This window comes from Chrysoperla carnea, chromosome 1, assembly GCF_905475395.1.
Source record: "Chrysoperla carnea chromosome 1, inChrCarn1.1, whole genome shotgun sequence".
Taxonomy (NCBI): Eukaryota; Metazoa; Arthropoda; class Insecta; order Neuroptera; family Chrysopidae; genus Chrysoperla; species Chrysoperla carnea.
Window position 1 is genome coordinate 558,147 of NC_058337.1, and position 19,501 is coordinate 577,647.

A 19,501-nucleotide genomic window follows, 5' to 3' on the forward strand; every position below is an offset into this window, starting at 1 on the left:
TTTTGTTCGTTATAAGTGATTTCGATTGGATTCTATTATCATGGGTTTTGATGTAAAAGATTTTCATTTAGATAAATAAATAAATAATAGAGGTAACAAAGGTCTTGTTGCTTATCGTGATACGCCATACGATAATTGGTTTTTAACCCCCATCCATACACACATGGTACCTATACACGAGCGTACCATATGAATCTTATTCAGGGCAGTGCAAATATAAAACAAAGCAATGGTAGTAACGTCACGGGAAAGTTAATTTTATGATAACAGTATTAATCTAATCAACAAATTCCAAATGGTGAAATATAGAGATAAGTGTCGTTAGAATATGTGTGATAGCTTCTTGGATTCGGACGAAGAATGTCTAGAAAATTGTATTGTTTATTGTTCAAGTAAAAGTTATTAAAATAAAAAAAAAATAAAGTAAAATATCCAAAATTCTTGAAAACATTACCATCTGTCATCCATTTTGTACCTCCCTGGTGCCCCCCTAATAACTACACCCCTGTAGTAATCTGTACATTTCAATGATTGAATATTAATAATTAATGTGTTTTAATTTTACCTTTTCTTTATGAATTATCTATAAACAATAAACACAACAAAATAACATTTATTTAAAAAAACATTTGTGACCTTTGTACCTTTGTACCAATCGAGTTTACACAACCAACCGAATACCAAACACCGTGACCGAACCGAACGTACCGATCTAAATAAATAAATATCTTATATTGATTTTTAACATATGGTACGGTATGGTATGGTATGGAGTTTAGCGGGCCATGCTTGAGCATCGCGCCTCGAAACAATGATTCAGAGCACCTAGCCAAATAGACCCTTGTACTCTATCCCAGCTACGCTTCAGTGGCTATTATAACCAACTGATGTACTGAAACCCAGGATTTGCGCTAGCGCTGAGTTTCATAATTTCTTCTGGTTCGACTATGGCCGGACCAAATCATTTCCTTCGCTGCTGTATGAGCGCCGGGCAGTAACAGAGAAAGTGGATCGGTGTTTATTCTGAATTTTCTCCGCATCTGTCATACGCGGGAGATTGTCTTTTTCCAATCTGATGTTGGAACTTGTTCAGGTTATCATGCCCTGTGAGTAACTCTACGATGACTCTAATATCAGCTCTGTTTAGTTTCAAGATCTCCTTGGCTCTGTTACCGAGCGAGTTTACTTCACCCAACAGGCTTTTGGCGATTCGCCCTCCCTCGTAGCTGGTCCATGCCTTTAATTGTTGGTTTTTCAGATTATCTCCTAATCTGTTAAGACCTTCTTGGTATGGCATCCTCGCAAGCTTTTCTTGAGTGGAAGCCATGGTGGTTCCCAGTTTGGCCAGCTTGTCTGCTCTCTCATTACCGTTCCAGCCAGAGTGTCCGGGGATCCAGATTTTTAACATAAGGCTACAGAGAATTTTTTTATGCATTAAATTACAGGAGTTTTTTTTTTTTAAATACTTTCAATATCACGTACTGAATGTAAATGCAAAAAATTCTTACAGAAAAAGATGGCGGAAGGTTGAGAAAACCCGTTTCGGCTTATATCTCCATAATCGGACACCTTAGACCAAAAATGGTATTTAATCTATGATCCCCGAAGTAGGCAGAAAGTGGCAACTTCGTTTTGCACAGTGTGCAGAAAGTTGATACTTTCTGCATGGGCGTCGCTAAAGGGTGCAGATAGGAGCAGCTGTTCCCATTAGAGATTCACAAAAAAGGTTCAAATCATCCACGAATTTTTAAACAAAAAATTTTCTCCCAAAAGATGACCCCTTTAGCCCTCTTAATATTATCGAAGTTCATCAGGAATCATACTTGACCTTTCCTCATGACACAGCTCCAGTTCTATTGGATATAAATGTATTTGAAACTAATTATTCCTGATATAATTAAGAACCGAATTACTTCAATTAGAACTTTGATTTAGTAGATATTGATTTGATACATAACGTTTGAACATGTGATGGTTTCATATTTCTTCGGAATCCTTACAGATGTGGTTAACAATACAGGACTTATTAAACTCAATTAGATGGTTCTAATCTAATCTAGTTCGAAGATAGAATTATATATTTGTTATTTGTATGTTATATATTTATTCTGTATCGTTATAAGTAGTCGCACCAATGAATGATTTTACTTGGGAGTCCTCAATAACATCAAATTTCAAAATAATTCGACGTCCAGCCTAAATTGCTAATAATAGAAGTTTGAAATTTCGAGAGGATATTGATTTTATACTGTAGGTGTCATTTAAGAAAGAATTTTTCTAAATTTATCCCCTAAAAGAGTGAAATAGGGGATGAAAGTTTGTACGAAAAGTAACATGGGTTGTATTTTCTTTTCAAAAAAAGGCAGAGGTTGGAGCAGAACGTTGGTGTATTTTCTATTTTTATCTCGAGAATAATGCAAAGGTCACTGGTTGAAGGTACCTGCAAATTTTCGATTCCCCATTTTTTATAGTTTTGGAGAAAAATGGACAGCAAAGTTTTGTCCTGATTTGAACCCTCGCGGGTAAACAGCGACGTTTACGAAAATATGATTCAAACGAAAGTTGTATACTTTTTTTTATATAGAACATTTTTTAAATTTAAACTTTTGTTCTATGTCTAACGGTTTACAAGATGGGTCCTACGGATCCAATTGATGTTTCTCATTGAGTGTCATTTTCGATTTTGATTTATCGTGTCGACAGACAGACAGATCAATTTTTTTATACATTACAAACTTGGGCTTAAAGTTAGTATATCCTGTTTCTTTAAGAAATAAACAACTTCTGTTTTTGTAAATTTGGATCTATTACTCTCCACTCGTTTAATTTAAACTAAACACCCTCTATATATCTATTGATAAGTATCCCATGTGTCCCATACGTACCCTGCAGTTCCAGTGTCCAATGGTGTGACTATTATGTTCACAATTCTCGTCGATTAACCATTATGGCATTATGTTGTTATATAAATGCTATTACATTGTAAGTATTACGTATAAGTTTAGTACAAGCTGAAAATTTTCATAATAAGAAGTTTTCATATTTTCATCTAATTATCGCATCGATAAACCGAAGGGGTTTATATTTTTTAATACTACGGAATTTTCTGCTGCACATACTGTTCAATCAGGGATTATTTCTATAACATTTCTCATCAATTCTACTCATAAGACTCGTGGTGACTGTTTCGTGGTTAATCCAAAAAAGAAATTTCACTTCAAACATCGATTTTACTTGCATTCACTCGTATATTCCCAATATTTTATTATTTCACGCGGCTTCGAAACTTTTTTTACCGCAATTATAAATAGAAAAATCACCATATATCAATTTTCATGTTTTTTTTTACAATTTTTGCATTTATCACTCCTCTAGCTTGATACCCGCCCGCTTCACTGGGTTTGAAAGTAAAAACCACCGCTTTATAGCCTCTACCTCTCTTGATCTCACTTATCGACGTTCCATAACACTTGAAGTAATTGTTTTACGCAGCTAAGAGAAATGCACAGTTTTAAATTTTTTAAATTGTAAAGTAGTCAAAATTGATTGACTATATCAGAAAAGATGGTCATGAACTGTGACATTTACTATTTTAAATTTTTACAGAAATCTTTAATTTATGGTTCAAAATGATGATCATAACTCTGCTCCATCTGTTATCATTATTTTATACCATAAACTAAAGATTTCTGTAAAAATCTTTATAATTTATAGCTCATGTGTTATTTTGATGTATAAGCTATATTGTTGTACAGTTTCATTCAAATCAATTCGCTATTTTTAGCGTGAAAACGTAACAAACAAACAAACAAATATCCTTACTTTCACATTTATAATATATAAGAATTGTCTTCAAAAACATCGATTTCTAAGGTAAATCTTGTGTGTGCGATTAAACAGTTTCCGAGCCAACTGAAACAATATATACATACCCGCACTCAATAATTTATGTAAATAAAAAATTTGGGTGCTTGTCGAAACAACACCACTTACGAAATATTACCATAATGCTTTATTATCCCGAAAAAAAACCGTTTGCTCTCCTGGACCAAAAACGATAAATATTAGTTAATGTTTGATGTGAATCGAAAAGTGACACAAGAGGTATTGATGTGTGTCATTATGTGTAATGTGTGTGTCATTTTTTATTTACAAAGTATATGGTGTGTAAAACTCACATGACAACCATGTACAGACTGCAGTCAAATATTTATGAAAAGTTATTTTATAAGGTTCAACTTTCTAATTTAATATTTTCTTCTATTTCTTACCGTTTAGAATCTAAATTTTTTATTGATTTTTGATTGGTTTACTAAACGAGCTTCTAACCATTATAAATTAAATTTGATCAGTTTATTTCTTCGCAAATAAATCGAATTTAATATAAACAGGATATTTAAACAATTGATTAAGTATATTGTTTAAAATAAGATGTTTCAATCTTTCTTTACTCGTTTCTTTATAAAATATGGATGTAAAAATATGAAATAATAAATATTGATAGAGTCTCTCCAATTCCTTTGCAATTAGATGTTAATGTTGACATATTTGTAAAGAATAAACATCAGAATCTGTCAATCAATCAATACACTTTAATATTAAACAACATAAAATCAAATCCACTTTACCATATCAATATCTATATACTATATATCGATACACACTGTTACCATCGATATAAGCCATTACTACCATCAAAATAAGGTAAAAGTACTGAAGTTTTGGAGAAAATAATGTCACCTATACGAAGTTTTAACTTTTTACTTGTATAGAATAAAAATTTTGATATGCGCCAAAAAATAGGTGATTTCGGAAAAATGAGTGATTTCGCACAATTTGGGATGAGAGTCTGGTTAAGCCAAAGGGCGTTGTTTTTTACACTGATTGATCTAAGTTACAGAAGAGGATGGGTTGTGGGATTTTCTCTGAAGATCCCGATCTGCGTCTATTATTTCGGCTGCCAGAACACTGTAGCGTTTATCAAGCGGAAGTGATGGCTATTCATGAGATATGTGAATGTATAAGACTGTCCCTTAGGTGCAGGGACATTACAATCTTTACCGACAGCCATGCAGCTCTTAAATCTTTCAGTTCAGTCTATCTAACGTCAAAGGTAGCACACGACTACCGTACGTTCTTAAATGAGCTGGGGGAACAAATAAACCTGGTATGGATACCGGGAAACAGGCACATTCCAGGAAATTGCGAAGCCGACGAGCTTGCCAGAAATGGCACAATTCTGTCGGACATAAGCATCAATAAATATCCGAGAGTTCCATTTGCGAACTGCAAGTTGCTCCTCAAAGAGGATATCTTAAAAAGGGCCAATCTTAGATGGAGGGAGGAACGTATTTGCGATACTACAAGACAGATATGTAGGCTTGCTAAACGCCTAGGCCTGGCAGTGTATCACGGCTACTGCAGGAGCTGTCACAGTGATGACGAGGAGGAGACAAAGTCTCATCTTCTCTGTCACTGCCCAGCTCTTGTCATGAGGAGATTGACTTACTTGAGCCAGCCTCTCTTTAACGACCTCTCCGACCTAAATTCCATCGGCGTCAAAGCTCTTCTGCTGTTCTTAAACAGCTCCAACTGGTTCATGGAGTAGTAGGCGGGTATGGGCAAACCCTTTTTCGGTATCACAACGGACCCTATGGTCTAAGTGTGTCCCACCCCAGGACAGCCACTCTAACCTAACCTAACCTAACCGGACAGGTTAACACTTTTCTTCAAAACTGAGTTATTTTACAGCGCGCATACTAATCTAATATTAAAAAGTTAATTATTGAATGGCTTGCTTTAATAGTAACAACATGCTTATAGAATAGAATAGAATAAGGTCGAATAGACAATAAAATTCTATTTGATTTTCACGTACAATGGTATAAAATTTAATAGCTATCGATATGAATCAATGTGTTTGTGTTGGTTGTTCTATCGCCATTCATTGGATAAACAAAACATGGTCTAAGTATTGGTCGTTAGTCGTTAGTTAGTCGATATATTGGTCGTTATAGTTGGCCGTACTTATACAAAATGTCAATCGGCCATCAAAAATGATTGTATTCGATTACAATAAAAATAAAAATATCATACAATATTGATAAATCACTAAAAATTAGACATTTACAATAAAATATCGTTTTATATTTGTATAAATTAGTTAGAAAATTATATTAATTCTAGGTAATATAATTCTGTATGTGAATGGAAGCATGACGCATTCTCAAAACCAGTTCATGCATGAAGAAACGAAGCACAAAAAATGATCAAAGTTCGAAAAATTTAAGCAGTAGGGGAAAGTGGTCTATAACGATCCCTCAGGGCAAAATGATCCCTCGTTGTTTTAAGTAAACCATTAAAGCTTTCTAGTATATTTATCAATAGAGGATTTCCGCGCGATCAAATTAATCGTTCAACAAACACTTATATCGTGATGTACAAGCTAATTTGAGTTTCGTTCAAAAATATTAATTTTACTGCTTATGATTTATGGTAAAACGTAAAATTTCTTTTTTTGTATTAGTTTTTGCCGGCTGACTTTTTTTACTCTAGGCTTTTGTTGACTTTTAATAATATTATTAACTGTACAGCAATACAGTTTTTATTTCGAAATTCATCATGTCGTTACGGGTAAAATGATCCCTTTTATATAGGCTAAAATGATCCCTATTTTGTGTTAAATTATATTATATAAAATGATCGATCCCCCATCATGTAACGGGTCTTGAATGTGTTGATTTAGATGAATATACCAGTGATTTTTGTTCTCAAACTAATCGTTATTTAATGTAATGTAAAAAAAAATTTCAGTTATTTGACGTTAAATACTCCGAATTTCAATCGATATAATAACTTCGAAAGTTGACTTGAACCGTTAAATATATTTCAAATCTCTAATATAGTAAATCGTTAAATAAATGTTCTTTAAAATATGAAAATTTCCAAAAAATTTACCTACCTTTGTGTCTTTGGCATAATATAATTTACGCCCTTTTAATTTGAAATAGCGACGTCTCCAACGTTGAAACGACCATGTCTGTTTCATTAAGTATCCTTCTTTAATTGCCGTCTGAAACAATCCAAATTTAAAAAAAATGAATGTAATTACATAAATTTATATTTCTGACAAACAAAAACGGTTTCTAACTTCTTGTCTGAAATCCCGGATACTAAAAAAATTACGGACAAATTTGAAGTTTTTCATCAAGCACTCGTTGCTTCGGTCAAACACTAGGCTAGGCTTTATTGATTATATAAATAATTGACAGCCAATTTTTTTAAAAATTGTCATTAAATAGCATTTTCTGCATAACAACCTTAACTTACGCTCACCTCAGTTAAGGATATTAATTTTATCTACAAATTTGATTCTTTTCTAAACAAAATACAGGAATTTAAAATGTTATTAAAAAGTGTAATAAATATTATAAAATTTCTTTAGAAGTTGTTCATTTCAGAGTTTAAAATATTTTATTCTGCCTTATTTTTTTATTCAAACAAAATTGGTTAAGCATGAGTTTAACCATCACGTTAAAGGGGCTCGAATAACAATTTAATCTTTAGAATCAATTCTCATCGAACGAAATTTGTACACAAAGTGATCAATTTTAATCGAATCTGTTAATTTTCTTCGGAGGGATGAACTTTTTTTTTTAAATGTCTCGTACAAAAGTATAATTTCTTGGTGTGGGAAATATACAGAGTGGTCATTTTAAGCTCGTTTAGCAGTTAGCCAAGAAAAAGATAACAGACTTTGAGGGGGGCACAGTGGTGGATTTACACTAGGGGCTTTCGGGGCTAGTGCCCAGGGCGGCAAATTTTCTAGGGCGGCAAAATTTGGAAAGTGGAAAAAAATTTCTTTTATAGTCATCAAAAGTTCTCTATAGGAATTTGGCAATCTGGATAATAGATAGATTCGAAAACGAGCTAAACATTTAAAAAATATTTATTCTTCAGATCTTGAGTCCTCATTAGATGATGAGTTTGTGCACTTCCATGCTTATTGCACTGAAAAACAGGTGGAACGAAATTCACCTTCTGATATTCTGAAACTTTTACGAGCAAACGACCTTTACACTGAGTTTCCGAACGTAGAAATTGCATATCGAATTTTCATTATTTTAGCTGTAACAAACTGTAGCGCAGAACGATCTTTTTCTTGTTTAAAAAGAGTTAAAAACTACTTGCGTTCTACAATGAGTGCAAATAGACTCAATAGCTTAGCTATTCTATGCATCGAATCGGACGTACTTCAACGTTTGAATTGTGATGATTTAATCGACCAATTTGCAAATCAAAAAGTCAGACGTGTTTGTCTGTGAAAAAAATTATTGTTATATAATTATGAGTCAAGCTTAGTGCAAAATTTGTAGTTCTAAGAACAAAAACATATTTTCTTACATTATATTGAGTATATAATAAGCATAATAAATTATTTGCAATTCATTAAATATTTTAATTTTTTTTAAATAAGATATCAAATCTATATAACTTTGAGTGAAATTTCAGTGATGGGGCGGCATTTATTCGACTGCCCAAGGGCGGCAAAATTTTAAATCCGGCCCTGGGGGGGCATTATGTTTTTTACATCATATTGGATCTATTTTTTCCGGTTTAAATTAGAAAGTAGATCCTCATAAAAAGGTACATTTTTTTCAAAAATCGATAGCTTTCGGAGGAAATGCTATTTTAAAATATGTCATCATTGCATTTAATCGAAAGAAAACACACTAGCTACAGACAAATGTTTTAACCAAAAGTTGTCAGGCACAATAGAAAACGTTGTGTCCATGACTTTGATCTGAAATTCTAGTTTCAAAGCTATTTGACCATGATTTTCCAATAATCTTAAAAATTTACCTGATCGTTTAAAAATAAAATGTTTTTCTCTTTCATTTCATAAATGGTGTGCGTTTTTTAAGTAGAGAACCCCGCAGCATAAAATAATTCATCTAATATTAATAATATACACTTTATTCGCTTAAAAGATAATTTTGTAAAGCACAAAAAAGCTCACATATATTTCATAAAATATGTAAATTGTTTAAAATAAATAATTCTCATTTCTCATTATATATATGTATATATCAACAAGGTGTTCCAGAATGCTTCAACCATTTCAAAAATGATATAAATCACAAAGAAAGCGAAGTGGTGTCTTTTAACGAAAGACTCATTAATTACTCAAAAAAATTGGAAAAGTCGCATTTATCGATACCCAATTTAAATTTTCCGCCATTCAGAGCATGTAAAACTCACTGTTCGATAAAAAATTTAGCTCGATATCTCTTTTCGTTTTCGAGTTATCGTGTTTACCAACATACAAACGGAAATGGACTAATTAGGTTCATTTTTTATATCAAAATTTTGTTTGTAGCATCAATATTTCTAAGCGTTACGATACATTTCATATACAGGGCGTTCTGTTATTAACTGCAAATCGTGGGCCTACAGAACAAGATCATAAAGACGAAGGAAAAAGTTATTTACCAAATTTGGATCTGAGCCCTAATTTGGGCGCTACAGGTATGACAAAAATTGATAAATTGGTAAATAACTTTTTCCTTCGTCTTTGTGAGCTTATTGTATAGGGTACAAAAACTAAATAAAATCGTTTTTGACAACAAGTTTTAAGGAGAAGGATGCCTATGCAATGAAAGGGTTGGGGAGGAATAGTGGAAAAATAAATTTTTAGGTAAGGCCCACACAGAAAAACACAAAAATTCCACGATTCTCACCAGTATAAATCCGAATTCTAGTGTTCGTGATTATTGGTAACAAAATAGGTGAAATTTTACAATAAAAATTAATTTTCGCGTTTTGTCTCCTATTTTTTAAGTTAATAAATAAAAAGTTAGTTAGAGCGCCATGCTTTGATCACCCTGTAACTTGTGTTGTCTCCACTTGGTACTCATTTGTATGGTATGGTTTCCGTTTACGTTGAATTGGGTTGGGTTGATTCGAGGTGTATTAAATTGAAAAATATGGTTTCTTTTTGTTGTTTTGCATGAAGTTATTTGTTTTTGTTTTAAACATTATTTATAACAAAGATAAATTTTTTTGAATGAATAATTCTAGCAATATTTTCTTCATTTTCTTTGAACGTTTAACCATTTGCTTAAACACATACAAGCTGAGGTAATGGAACCATATTATTTCATTTCATTTTTCAAAAGTTTAGCTTGAGTACATTTTCCAAATTATTGTCCTTATGTACAGAATAATTCATTTTTATAGGTATTAAATATATGGTTATTCGTACAAGAAAAATATCGACATCATCTGTATATACACTGTGTTCTGTTATTGACTACAAATACTCGGCTTACCAAAATAAACTCATCAAGTGCAACAAAAAAACTCTTTTCCAAATTTTGATCTGAGGCCTAATTTGGGAGATACGGGAATAAAAATTGATACATTTGTTTATTCATTGACTATCATTCGATAACTAGTAGCCAATGATAATCAATAGATATTTGTAAATTTCACTTAATAATGGAAAGGATTTTTTAAAAAGTATAAAATTATTTAATTGGATCTGGTCAAGATATTCCTCTTTTTATATTTTTATTATATTTTTGCGAGAAAACATTAGTTTATTACTAAACAAACAAATTACGGCAAAATGGACGTAGTTTGTTTGTTTACGTCCAATGAGAAAATGTTAAATCAGAATTGTTATTGTTTTCTCACAAAAATATAAAAAGTGGGATATCTTGATCAGATAGTCAGTGAATGAACAAATTTATCAATTTTTTTCATACCCGTATCTCCCAAATTAGGACTCCAGGATCTAACTTTAGAAAATACTTTTTTTGTTGCTCTTGATGAGCTTATTTTGGTAAGCCGGGTTTCTGCAGTCAATAACAGAACACCGTGTATATAATTTGCCAGTTTGCTGGTAAGGGTACAGGTCCCAATAAGTAGACAGTCGTCAACACTAGTAGCCACTTAAGTTTTGAAGATTGATGCTTCTTTTTGTTTTTATCTCACTTGAATCGAAGTCAACAAATGAGTTGAAGTGTTTGTCTGTTGTTGCATAACGTTTTATCTCATTGGCGTAGTTCGAGAATTGTTTTAGGGTAGGCACTGCAATCGAATAGTTGAACAATTGGGAATATTTTTTAAATTTTCAGAGCCTAAATGGCCGAGCGGTCTAAGGCGTTTGCTTTGGACTGTTTGTCCATTTAGACTTAGGTTGCGGGTTCGAATCCAGGCAGTGGCAGTGTGAACAATTTATAATTAATGGGAGTGCATAATTGATCACATTGTCGTCGCTTGGATAAGAACGAAGTGACTGACTCCACCCACATCAAAATGTAATTGTAAATATATTTGTATTTAAATAAATAAAGATTAACAAATAATGATGTGGGTGGCCGCTGTTATAGGCGTATATGTCAGAGACACGGAGGTTAAACCCTATTATTGTTATTATTATTATTATATTTTTTAAGTTTTATTTATATTTCAACAGCCCGTAACAATAAAGATGCACTTATACAGATTTCGAAATTTTGCATATGAACCAATACTATTTAACGTTAGGTACAATATGTACTAGGTGTGCCAGGGTTTATTCTGGCTTCATATAGTTTTTATATTTTTAATAATTACAAGTATTTTGCTCATTCATGGAAATTAATTTGTTAGAGACAATTTTATGCAATTTAGCAAATTTTATGTTAGTGTGACGGCTCTTATCGTGGTAGAAAGATACTGTCTCACCGATTTCTAATTTATAAAGTCAATAAAATTTTACCCTTATTGTGGAAATTATTTTTGTTTTTTAATTTGGTCGTTTTGAGTTTCATTGTCGAAATATTTCGGTGTGAAAGCTCAAAATTTAATCAAAATATTTGCCTGACACCAGTAAAAAATAAAAAAATATCCTGCAAAACATATTTCTGTCAGGATAAACCCTGGCACATCTAGTCCATATTATACCTATCGTTAAATAGTATTAATTCATAATCGAAATTTCGAAAACCGTCTGAGTGCAATTTTATTATCACGGGCTCCAGGACTATTAAGCTCGTACATAAGTACATACACACTTTTTTTAGATCGAGTGATAAAAGTTAAATTATCTACAGAATTGCAACATTTTTTAGGAACATTCAGTAAAAACGTTTTTTTTTTTTTTTTTTTTTTTTCGATGACCTTTCAAGTTGCAACAACAATGTTTTTAAAGAGATAAGTACCCTTCACACAACGAATTTCATGAAACATCTTCTGGAAAATTATTCCAATTAAATTTATATTATGTAGAAAACTTTTTAACCGACTTCAAACAAAAACGAAGGAGGTTATCAATTCGACTGTAGTTTTTTTTTTTATGTTTGTTTACCTCAGAACTTTCGACTGGGTGAACCGATTTTGATAATTCTTTATCAATTTGAAATCTAGTGCTTCCCGTGTGGTCCCATTTCATTTTGGTCTAGTTCTGATAACGGTATCCATGAGAAAATCATAAAAGTTTTAAATTTGCATTAAGTATGCACGACAAGAGGACGAATAACTCTATATCACGGAAACCGATTTCGATGATTCTTTTTTTATTGATAAATTAGTTAGTGTACTTCAGATTCACTTAAAATCACAAAATAAAAAAAAATTTTTAACAAAAAGAAAACCGACTTTAAAAGAAAAACTTTTCCAAAACAAATTAAGATGCACTAGAAAGTAAAAAAATAAAGATAATTTCATGTAGTTAAAATTATTGTTATTTTTGAAGTCGGTGTCAGCCAAACTAATGTAGCAAACTGTTCTGTCAGAGTTGTTTCCTTGGCTGACACCGACTCCAAAAATAACAATAATTTTAACTACATTATATTATCGTTATTTTTTTACTTTTTAGTGCATTTTAATTTGTTTTGGAAAAGTTTTTCTTTTGAAGTCGGTTTTCTTTTTGATAAAAGTTTTTTTTTATATTTTTTATTTAGTTAAATATTAGTAAATTTCATAATAATTCTTCCTCAAATAAATATTAATTAATGTCGATTCACGCACAATTATTAAGTAAATTATTAAAATTTATTACCTACCTAGCAAACACAGTCGTAGGTAAATACATCAACATTTTGAGACACTTTTATTGTCTCCGATTACATTAAGATAGTACGGTGGTTTGAGCAAGTACAGAAAATGTTCATTTTTATCGGAACTACCGGAAATGAACTAATTATGTAGGTGATTTTATGAACACCTATACCAAAATTTTGTTCGTAGCATTAATATTAATAGTCTTTACAAACTTGGGACTAAACTTAATATATTTTGATATATTTAATATAAAATCAAGTTTTTAGGAAACGGGCCCCCATAGCATGAAAGGGGAAAAACTATCAGAAAAATTTCCTTTAGTATAAATCCAGACTCCAGTGTCTGTGAAACCTAAAAATTTTACTCTGTTTTCAGATAAATTTATGGTTAAATAAATCGAATTCTAAATTATACAAGTGAAAACAAACAATTGACTGAGTTAATTGTTGAAATACCATGCATAGTCAGTATTGATTTCTTTATCATATTACACATACAAACATGTAACACATACATAACTGATAATCAAGTATAGTACATATTATAAAATTTCCGCCTAATTGGCGCCCTCACGGGTAAACAGTGATGTTTACGAAAAAATGTTTCAAACAAAAGTTGTTTAGTTTTTGATAAGGAACATTTTTTACATTTAAACTTTTGTTCTATCTCTAACGGTTTACAAGATGGGTCGTACGGACCCAAGACCCAATTGACCTATGATGCTCATTTACGAACTTGACCTCACTTTTTACGTCCTGAGTACGCTGTAAAAATTTCAGCTCGATATCTTTTTTCGTTTTTGAGTAATCGTGTCCACAGACGGACGGACGGACGGACAACCGAAAATGGACTAATTAGGTGATTTTATGAACACCTATGACAAAATTTTTTTCCTAGCATCATTTTTTTTAAGCGTTACAAACTTGGGACTAAACTTATAATACTATGGTATAAAAATAAATTTCTTTTTCTATTATATTTTTACTTTTCGTATTCTCCATAAATAAACGAGTCCCACTATTTGCCATGGGCTGGCGACGCCCTTGGATTCTATTGTATAATTAAAATTGTCAACTCCGTATAAAAAGTACTAAAACAATTAACTACTTTAATTGTATTTTTCGTGTTATAATCAATTTTAATAGGTCTTGTAGTAATTTAAAAACAAATTATTGTCGAATCGATAACAAATTAATTAGGTGAAAATGATTTTCTAACTATGTTTTTTCTATATTTTATTGGGTGTCCTCCTTTAAAAGTTTTGTGTGACGTTTTAAGTACGATTCAGCTCAAAATAAACAGATTTATATCAACTTAAATAACGTTAGACAAACTAACGCTAACTTGCGCAGTGGTCGAGAATCTAAGTCGAATGTTTTAGGTATTCTAAACAGATTTTCTATCTCAGCTCTACCATTCTTGTGAGGACTTAGTTCATTTTTTAAGATTGCCATGAATGTGGAAGGGGGTTTCATTGTCCTTCTTATTTTGTGCCATGCCAAATACGTAGAACGGACTGACTGCTGCCAACCTTAAGTAAACAAATTTTTTTCATTTTATCTTATCAGCAATCTTGGAAACAGCACCAACGATTTTCATGAAAATTAATATGCAAGGGTTTTTTGGGGCGAAAAATCGATCTAGCTTGGTTTAATTTTTAGAAAATGTCATTTTATCCGTGTTTTCAGGAAAAACAGAAACTGAAACTGAAAAATGTGACTCTTTCTGCCATCTATTGGCGAGTAGTAATACTATTATTTTTTAAATTAGGAGCAATTAACTGCTTTACCGACACTGAAACATGAAAGATAGGTTTCAGTAGATGACGTTCTTACACGCTTGGTATGCAGGGAGTTTTTGGGACGAAAAATCGACCTAGCCTAGTTTCATTTTTAAAAAACGTCGTTTTCTGTCGGAAACGGTTCCAACGATTTTCATGACATTTATTATGCAAGGGATTTCGGGGGTGAAAATTCAATCTAGCTTGATCTAAAATATATAACGAGCAAAGCTCAAGGTACTATTAAATTATTTCGAATAGTTTTACTGATTAATAATATTTTTTTATGTATTTAAGAAAAGTTACAATTGTGACCTTTAAAGTCTGAAAACACTGAAATGTTTATGTTGACATTTCACGAACAGTTCACGATAACACAACCTCAAAAAAAGTATTCAAAAATTTTAATTTCGTTAAAAGTTCAATTGTGCTTAAACAAAATTATTTTATTATTGAATTTTTAGAATCAATCAGTATCTTCTTTTATATACAGATATGCAAACACTTTTTTGTTCTTAAAAATTATCTGTAATTAATACCAACAGTCAAACGGAGTGGCCTGTAACATATTCCCAAAATGAGGGCAAGACTAAAGAACTAAAATCATGAAATTTTTAAGTAAAATCTACTTTTACAAGCAGAAAAATGTTGCTAGAGATCCATAAAACATAAAATATTGAAGAAAACGCAAAAATTATTTTGCATGAATAATCGATATACTTCCTCTATGGTCAAGTAAAAAGAACATATAGATGAGAATGTGCCTTTATATTACAATTCATAGACAACTTGTATAAAATAACATGTTATCGAACCATTACCATGCTAGTAAAAAAATAAATAAATAAAGCTACAGGTAAAAATTGAAAGCTTCAAGCCAGAACATGGAGGTGCTGCAGAGAAGAAATAAATAAAAAGACTTTTAAATAAATATACAAACAAACAAAAATAAAAAAAAACATTTTTATTGATAGCAATAAATATAGCATAATAATAATTATATAAATTAACAATAAATACAATAAATATATTATGAATTATGAACAGAGTGTAAAAGAGAAAATAAATAAACGTTAAATAATCGCGCCACACCTAAAACGAGGGAGTAGTGACAATGACAACGCATGGGGCGGATAATAACGCATATCAAAATAAACAAACACACATTATACAGAAACAGATAGGTGTGTTGTATATGTCCATCTCTCTTTAGTAACCAAAGAAATAGTAAATTTGTGATGAATTTTAATAATAACATACCGAGCATTTAATATCTTTATTTGTTGACAAACGTCTAAGAAACGATTTAGCCGGTTCGGTTTCATTCTCACTGCCCGACGATTCATCACAATCATCTTTATTTGTTCCTGAACCTTTCACTCTTTGAACACTCATCGCCATACTGACTGCACTGCATACACCATATTTTTATTTCATTTTCATGTACATAGATGACAATAGTTACTGGATTACGATTTCAGATGAAAAATACTGGTACTGCATTATCATTATTTTATTTTATTTTAATGTCCATAGATGGCACCCGAAAATGAATTACGACCTTTATACCACAATATAGTTAGCGAAAAAATTGCTCTCTAAATGCTCCATCAGGTTCCACAATTATTAAATTATCATTTAATAAAATATTTGCAATTAAAAATACAAAATTTTATTTTCTAATATCTCAGTAAATTGATAGTTTTTCCTAATATTTTTGCTATCAATAAATTGCTCCCGTTTATTTCATTCGGGATATATCGATAACGATTTATAAATATCTATTATTTTTGCATAATTAATTAAAATTAATAATTGCAATTCAAACTAAATATTTTCAATTAAAAATACAAAATTTTAGATTCACAAGGAGAATGGGAGGAAACCTGAAAATATATAATGATAGATTGTAGTTATTGTCTATGGTTATGATATTTGTTTTATTTAATTAAATAATAAAAGAAAATAAACAATCATATGTATCAGCGGAAAATATCAAAAAATTTGTTAGATTAATTTGTCATCAACTTTCTGACAACAATTTCTAATTTCTGAGTGAAAATCTGAAATTAGACATTTCCGATTTTCAGAATGAAAATCTGAAATTAGAAATTTAAAGAAAGTCATTGGTGATACTAACTAAAAACTTTTTGCAGACCAATAACTTTCTGATAACAAATTTCTAATTTTTCAATTTTCGGGGTGAAACCACATACTTTATTTCATTTTACCTATCAGGCATTACTAGTAGTTCCTGATAGGTAAAATAAAAGTAAGTGGTTTCACTCCGAAAATCAGAAATTAGAAATTTGTTATCAGAAAGTTAGTGGTCTGTTCAGTAAAGGTCATACTCACCAAAAATTTGCAGACCACTAACTTTCAGATAACAAATTTCTAATTTTCGATTTTCGGGATGAAACCACTTACTTTTTATTTTACCTATCAGGAACTACTAGTAATGCCTGATAGGTAAAATGAAAAGTATGTGGTTTCACCCCGAAAATCAGAAATTAGAAATTTGTTATCAGAAAGTTAGTGGTCTGTTCAGTAAGGGGTCATACTCACCAAAAAATTTGCAGACCACTAACTTTCTGATAACAAATTTCTAATTTTCCATTTTCGGGGTGAAACCACTTACTTTTATTTTACCTATCAGGAACTACTAGTAATGCCTGATAGGTAAAATAAAAAGTATGTGGTTTCACCCCGAAAATGAAAAATTAGAAATTTGTTATCTGAAAGTTAGTGGTCTGTTCAATAAAGGTCATACTCACTAAAAACCACATAATTTTTATTTTACCTATCAGGTATTACTTACAGTATATCATATTTGATAAAAAATAAGAGTTTTCAATCCGAAAACCTAAAATTAGAAATTAGAAAGAAAATTAGAAATGTGTTATCAGAAAGTAATTGCTGCTAACTTAAGTTAGCAGATCTGACAAAAATAATTTATATAAAAAATAAAAAACGAGTTTTTTTTATAAATAAGAGGTCAGAAAAATTAGAATAATATTTCTTATAGAATTAATTAATTTAATTTTGATATAAAACTGAAGTAAATAATTTTGATTAAGAATAAAATTGTTTATTATTAATTACACCTGAAACACTTTTTTCAGATCATTATAATAAAAAATAAAATCAAGTTTATTGCTTGAATTTAATTATTTCATAATGAAATATTATAGAAATAAATAAATAATTAAATTGATGCTATGATGAGACAATAAAACAAAACATATTATGTACGTAGAGTCATCTATCAGTGAATATAACAAATTAAATCCTCTGGAGAAGTAGTCCACTGAACCAAATCGTGAGTTCGTATACATACATAGAAATAAACTTCTAGTTCTAGTATGGATCTCTGTATTCATTCTTTTGATTTACATTTTATATTGAACGATTGAAATAAAAGTAGAAAGTAGTTCAAGAAAAACTATCAGAAGAAAGTGACACAATGGAACATGAACTTATTACAGCTAAACATGGAATCGATAAATCAGGAGTTAAGATTGAAAAAGAAGAAATAATGGACGAACATATTACAACCGAAAATGTGTTGATTAAAAAAGAGAATGGTTTAGAACAAATATTTATTAAAGAAGAAATTATAGAAGAAAGTGATGTTATGGAACATGAACTTATTACAACTGAAGATGAAACCGATCAACTAGAAGTGAGAAGCTCTTCAAAAGTTCAACAAAACAAACCATATTCATGTGAGTTTTGTGACGAAAAGTTTAAATCTCCAAGTAAGCTAGTTCGGCATCAACGAAATCATACTGGAGAAAAACCTTTCTCATGTGCAGATTGTGATAAAACATTTACGTTTGCAAGCAGTTTAAAAAGACATCAAATAAGTCACACAGGAGAAAAAGCATTTTCATGTGAAATTTGTAAAAAAACATTTAGTCAAAAACCTCATTTAGAACGGCACAAACGAATTCACACGGGAGATAAACCATTTTCATGTGATTTTTGTGCTAAAAGATTTCTAAATCGAAGTGATTTAATTGTGCATCAACGAATCCATACTGGAGAAAAACCTTATTCATGTGATATTTGTGATAAAAAATTTACTATAGCAAATAGTTTAAAACGGCATCAAGTATTTCACACGGGTGATAAACCATTTTCATGTGAAATTTGTGATAAAAGTTTTACTCAACGAAATTATTTAGCTCAACATAAACGAATCCATATTGAAGATAAACCATTTTCTTGTGAAATTTGTGATAAAAAATTTATTAATTATAACATTTTAATTTGTCATATACGGACTCATACTGGTGAAAAACCATTTTCATGTGAAATTTGTGATAAAAACTTTTCTCAGCGTAGTACGTTAAATAGACATAAAGTAACTCACATTGGAGAGAAAAAGTTTTCATGTGAAGTTTGTAGTAAAAAATTTAGTTATAAAAATAGTTTAATTAAACATAAAATAATTCACATGCAGGACGATCGTATCGATGAAGTATTCGAGGAAGAAAATGATTTGGTTAAAGAAGAACTAATTGATATTGATGAAAAACCACTTTCACTTGAAAAACTTGAAAAAAAATAATAAATTTGAAGAAGAATTTACGAAAAATGAAATTATTGAAGAAGAAAATGTACAAATTAAAGAAGAAATAAATTTGAAGCAAGCATTGATTAAATAAG

At 30.8% G+C, this 19,501-nt stretch overlaps 1 protein-coding gene across 1 annotated transcript; it reads left to right on the forward strand.

Moving 5' to 3' along the window:
- Positions 1-5,799: 5,799 nt before the first annotated feature.
- LOC123306085 (oocyte zinc finger protein XlCOF26-like) lies at positions 5,800-19,403 on the forward strand. The gene is made up of 2 exons (XM_044887959.1): positions 5,800-5,805; positions 18,262-19,403. The coding sequence occupies exon 2, from the start codon at positions 18,294-18,296 to the stop codon at positions 19,401-19,403; it is 1,110 nt and encodes a 369-aa protein (XP_044743894.1). The 5' UTR covers positions 5,800-5,805; positions 18,262-18,293.
- The last annotated feature ends 98 nt before the right edge of the window (positions 19,404-19,501 follow it).

Excerpts from the sequence above, each read along its gene's own strand:
- LOC123306085 (XM_044887959.1), top strand. The coding sequence starts at position 18,294 with ATGGAACATGAACTTATTACAGCTAAACATGGAATCGATAAATCAGGA.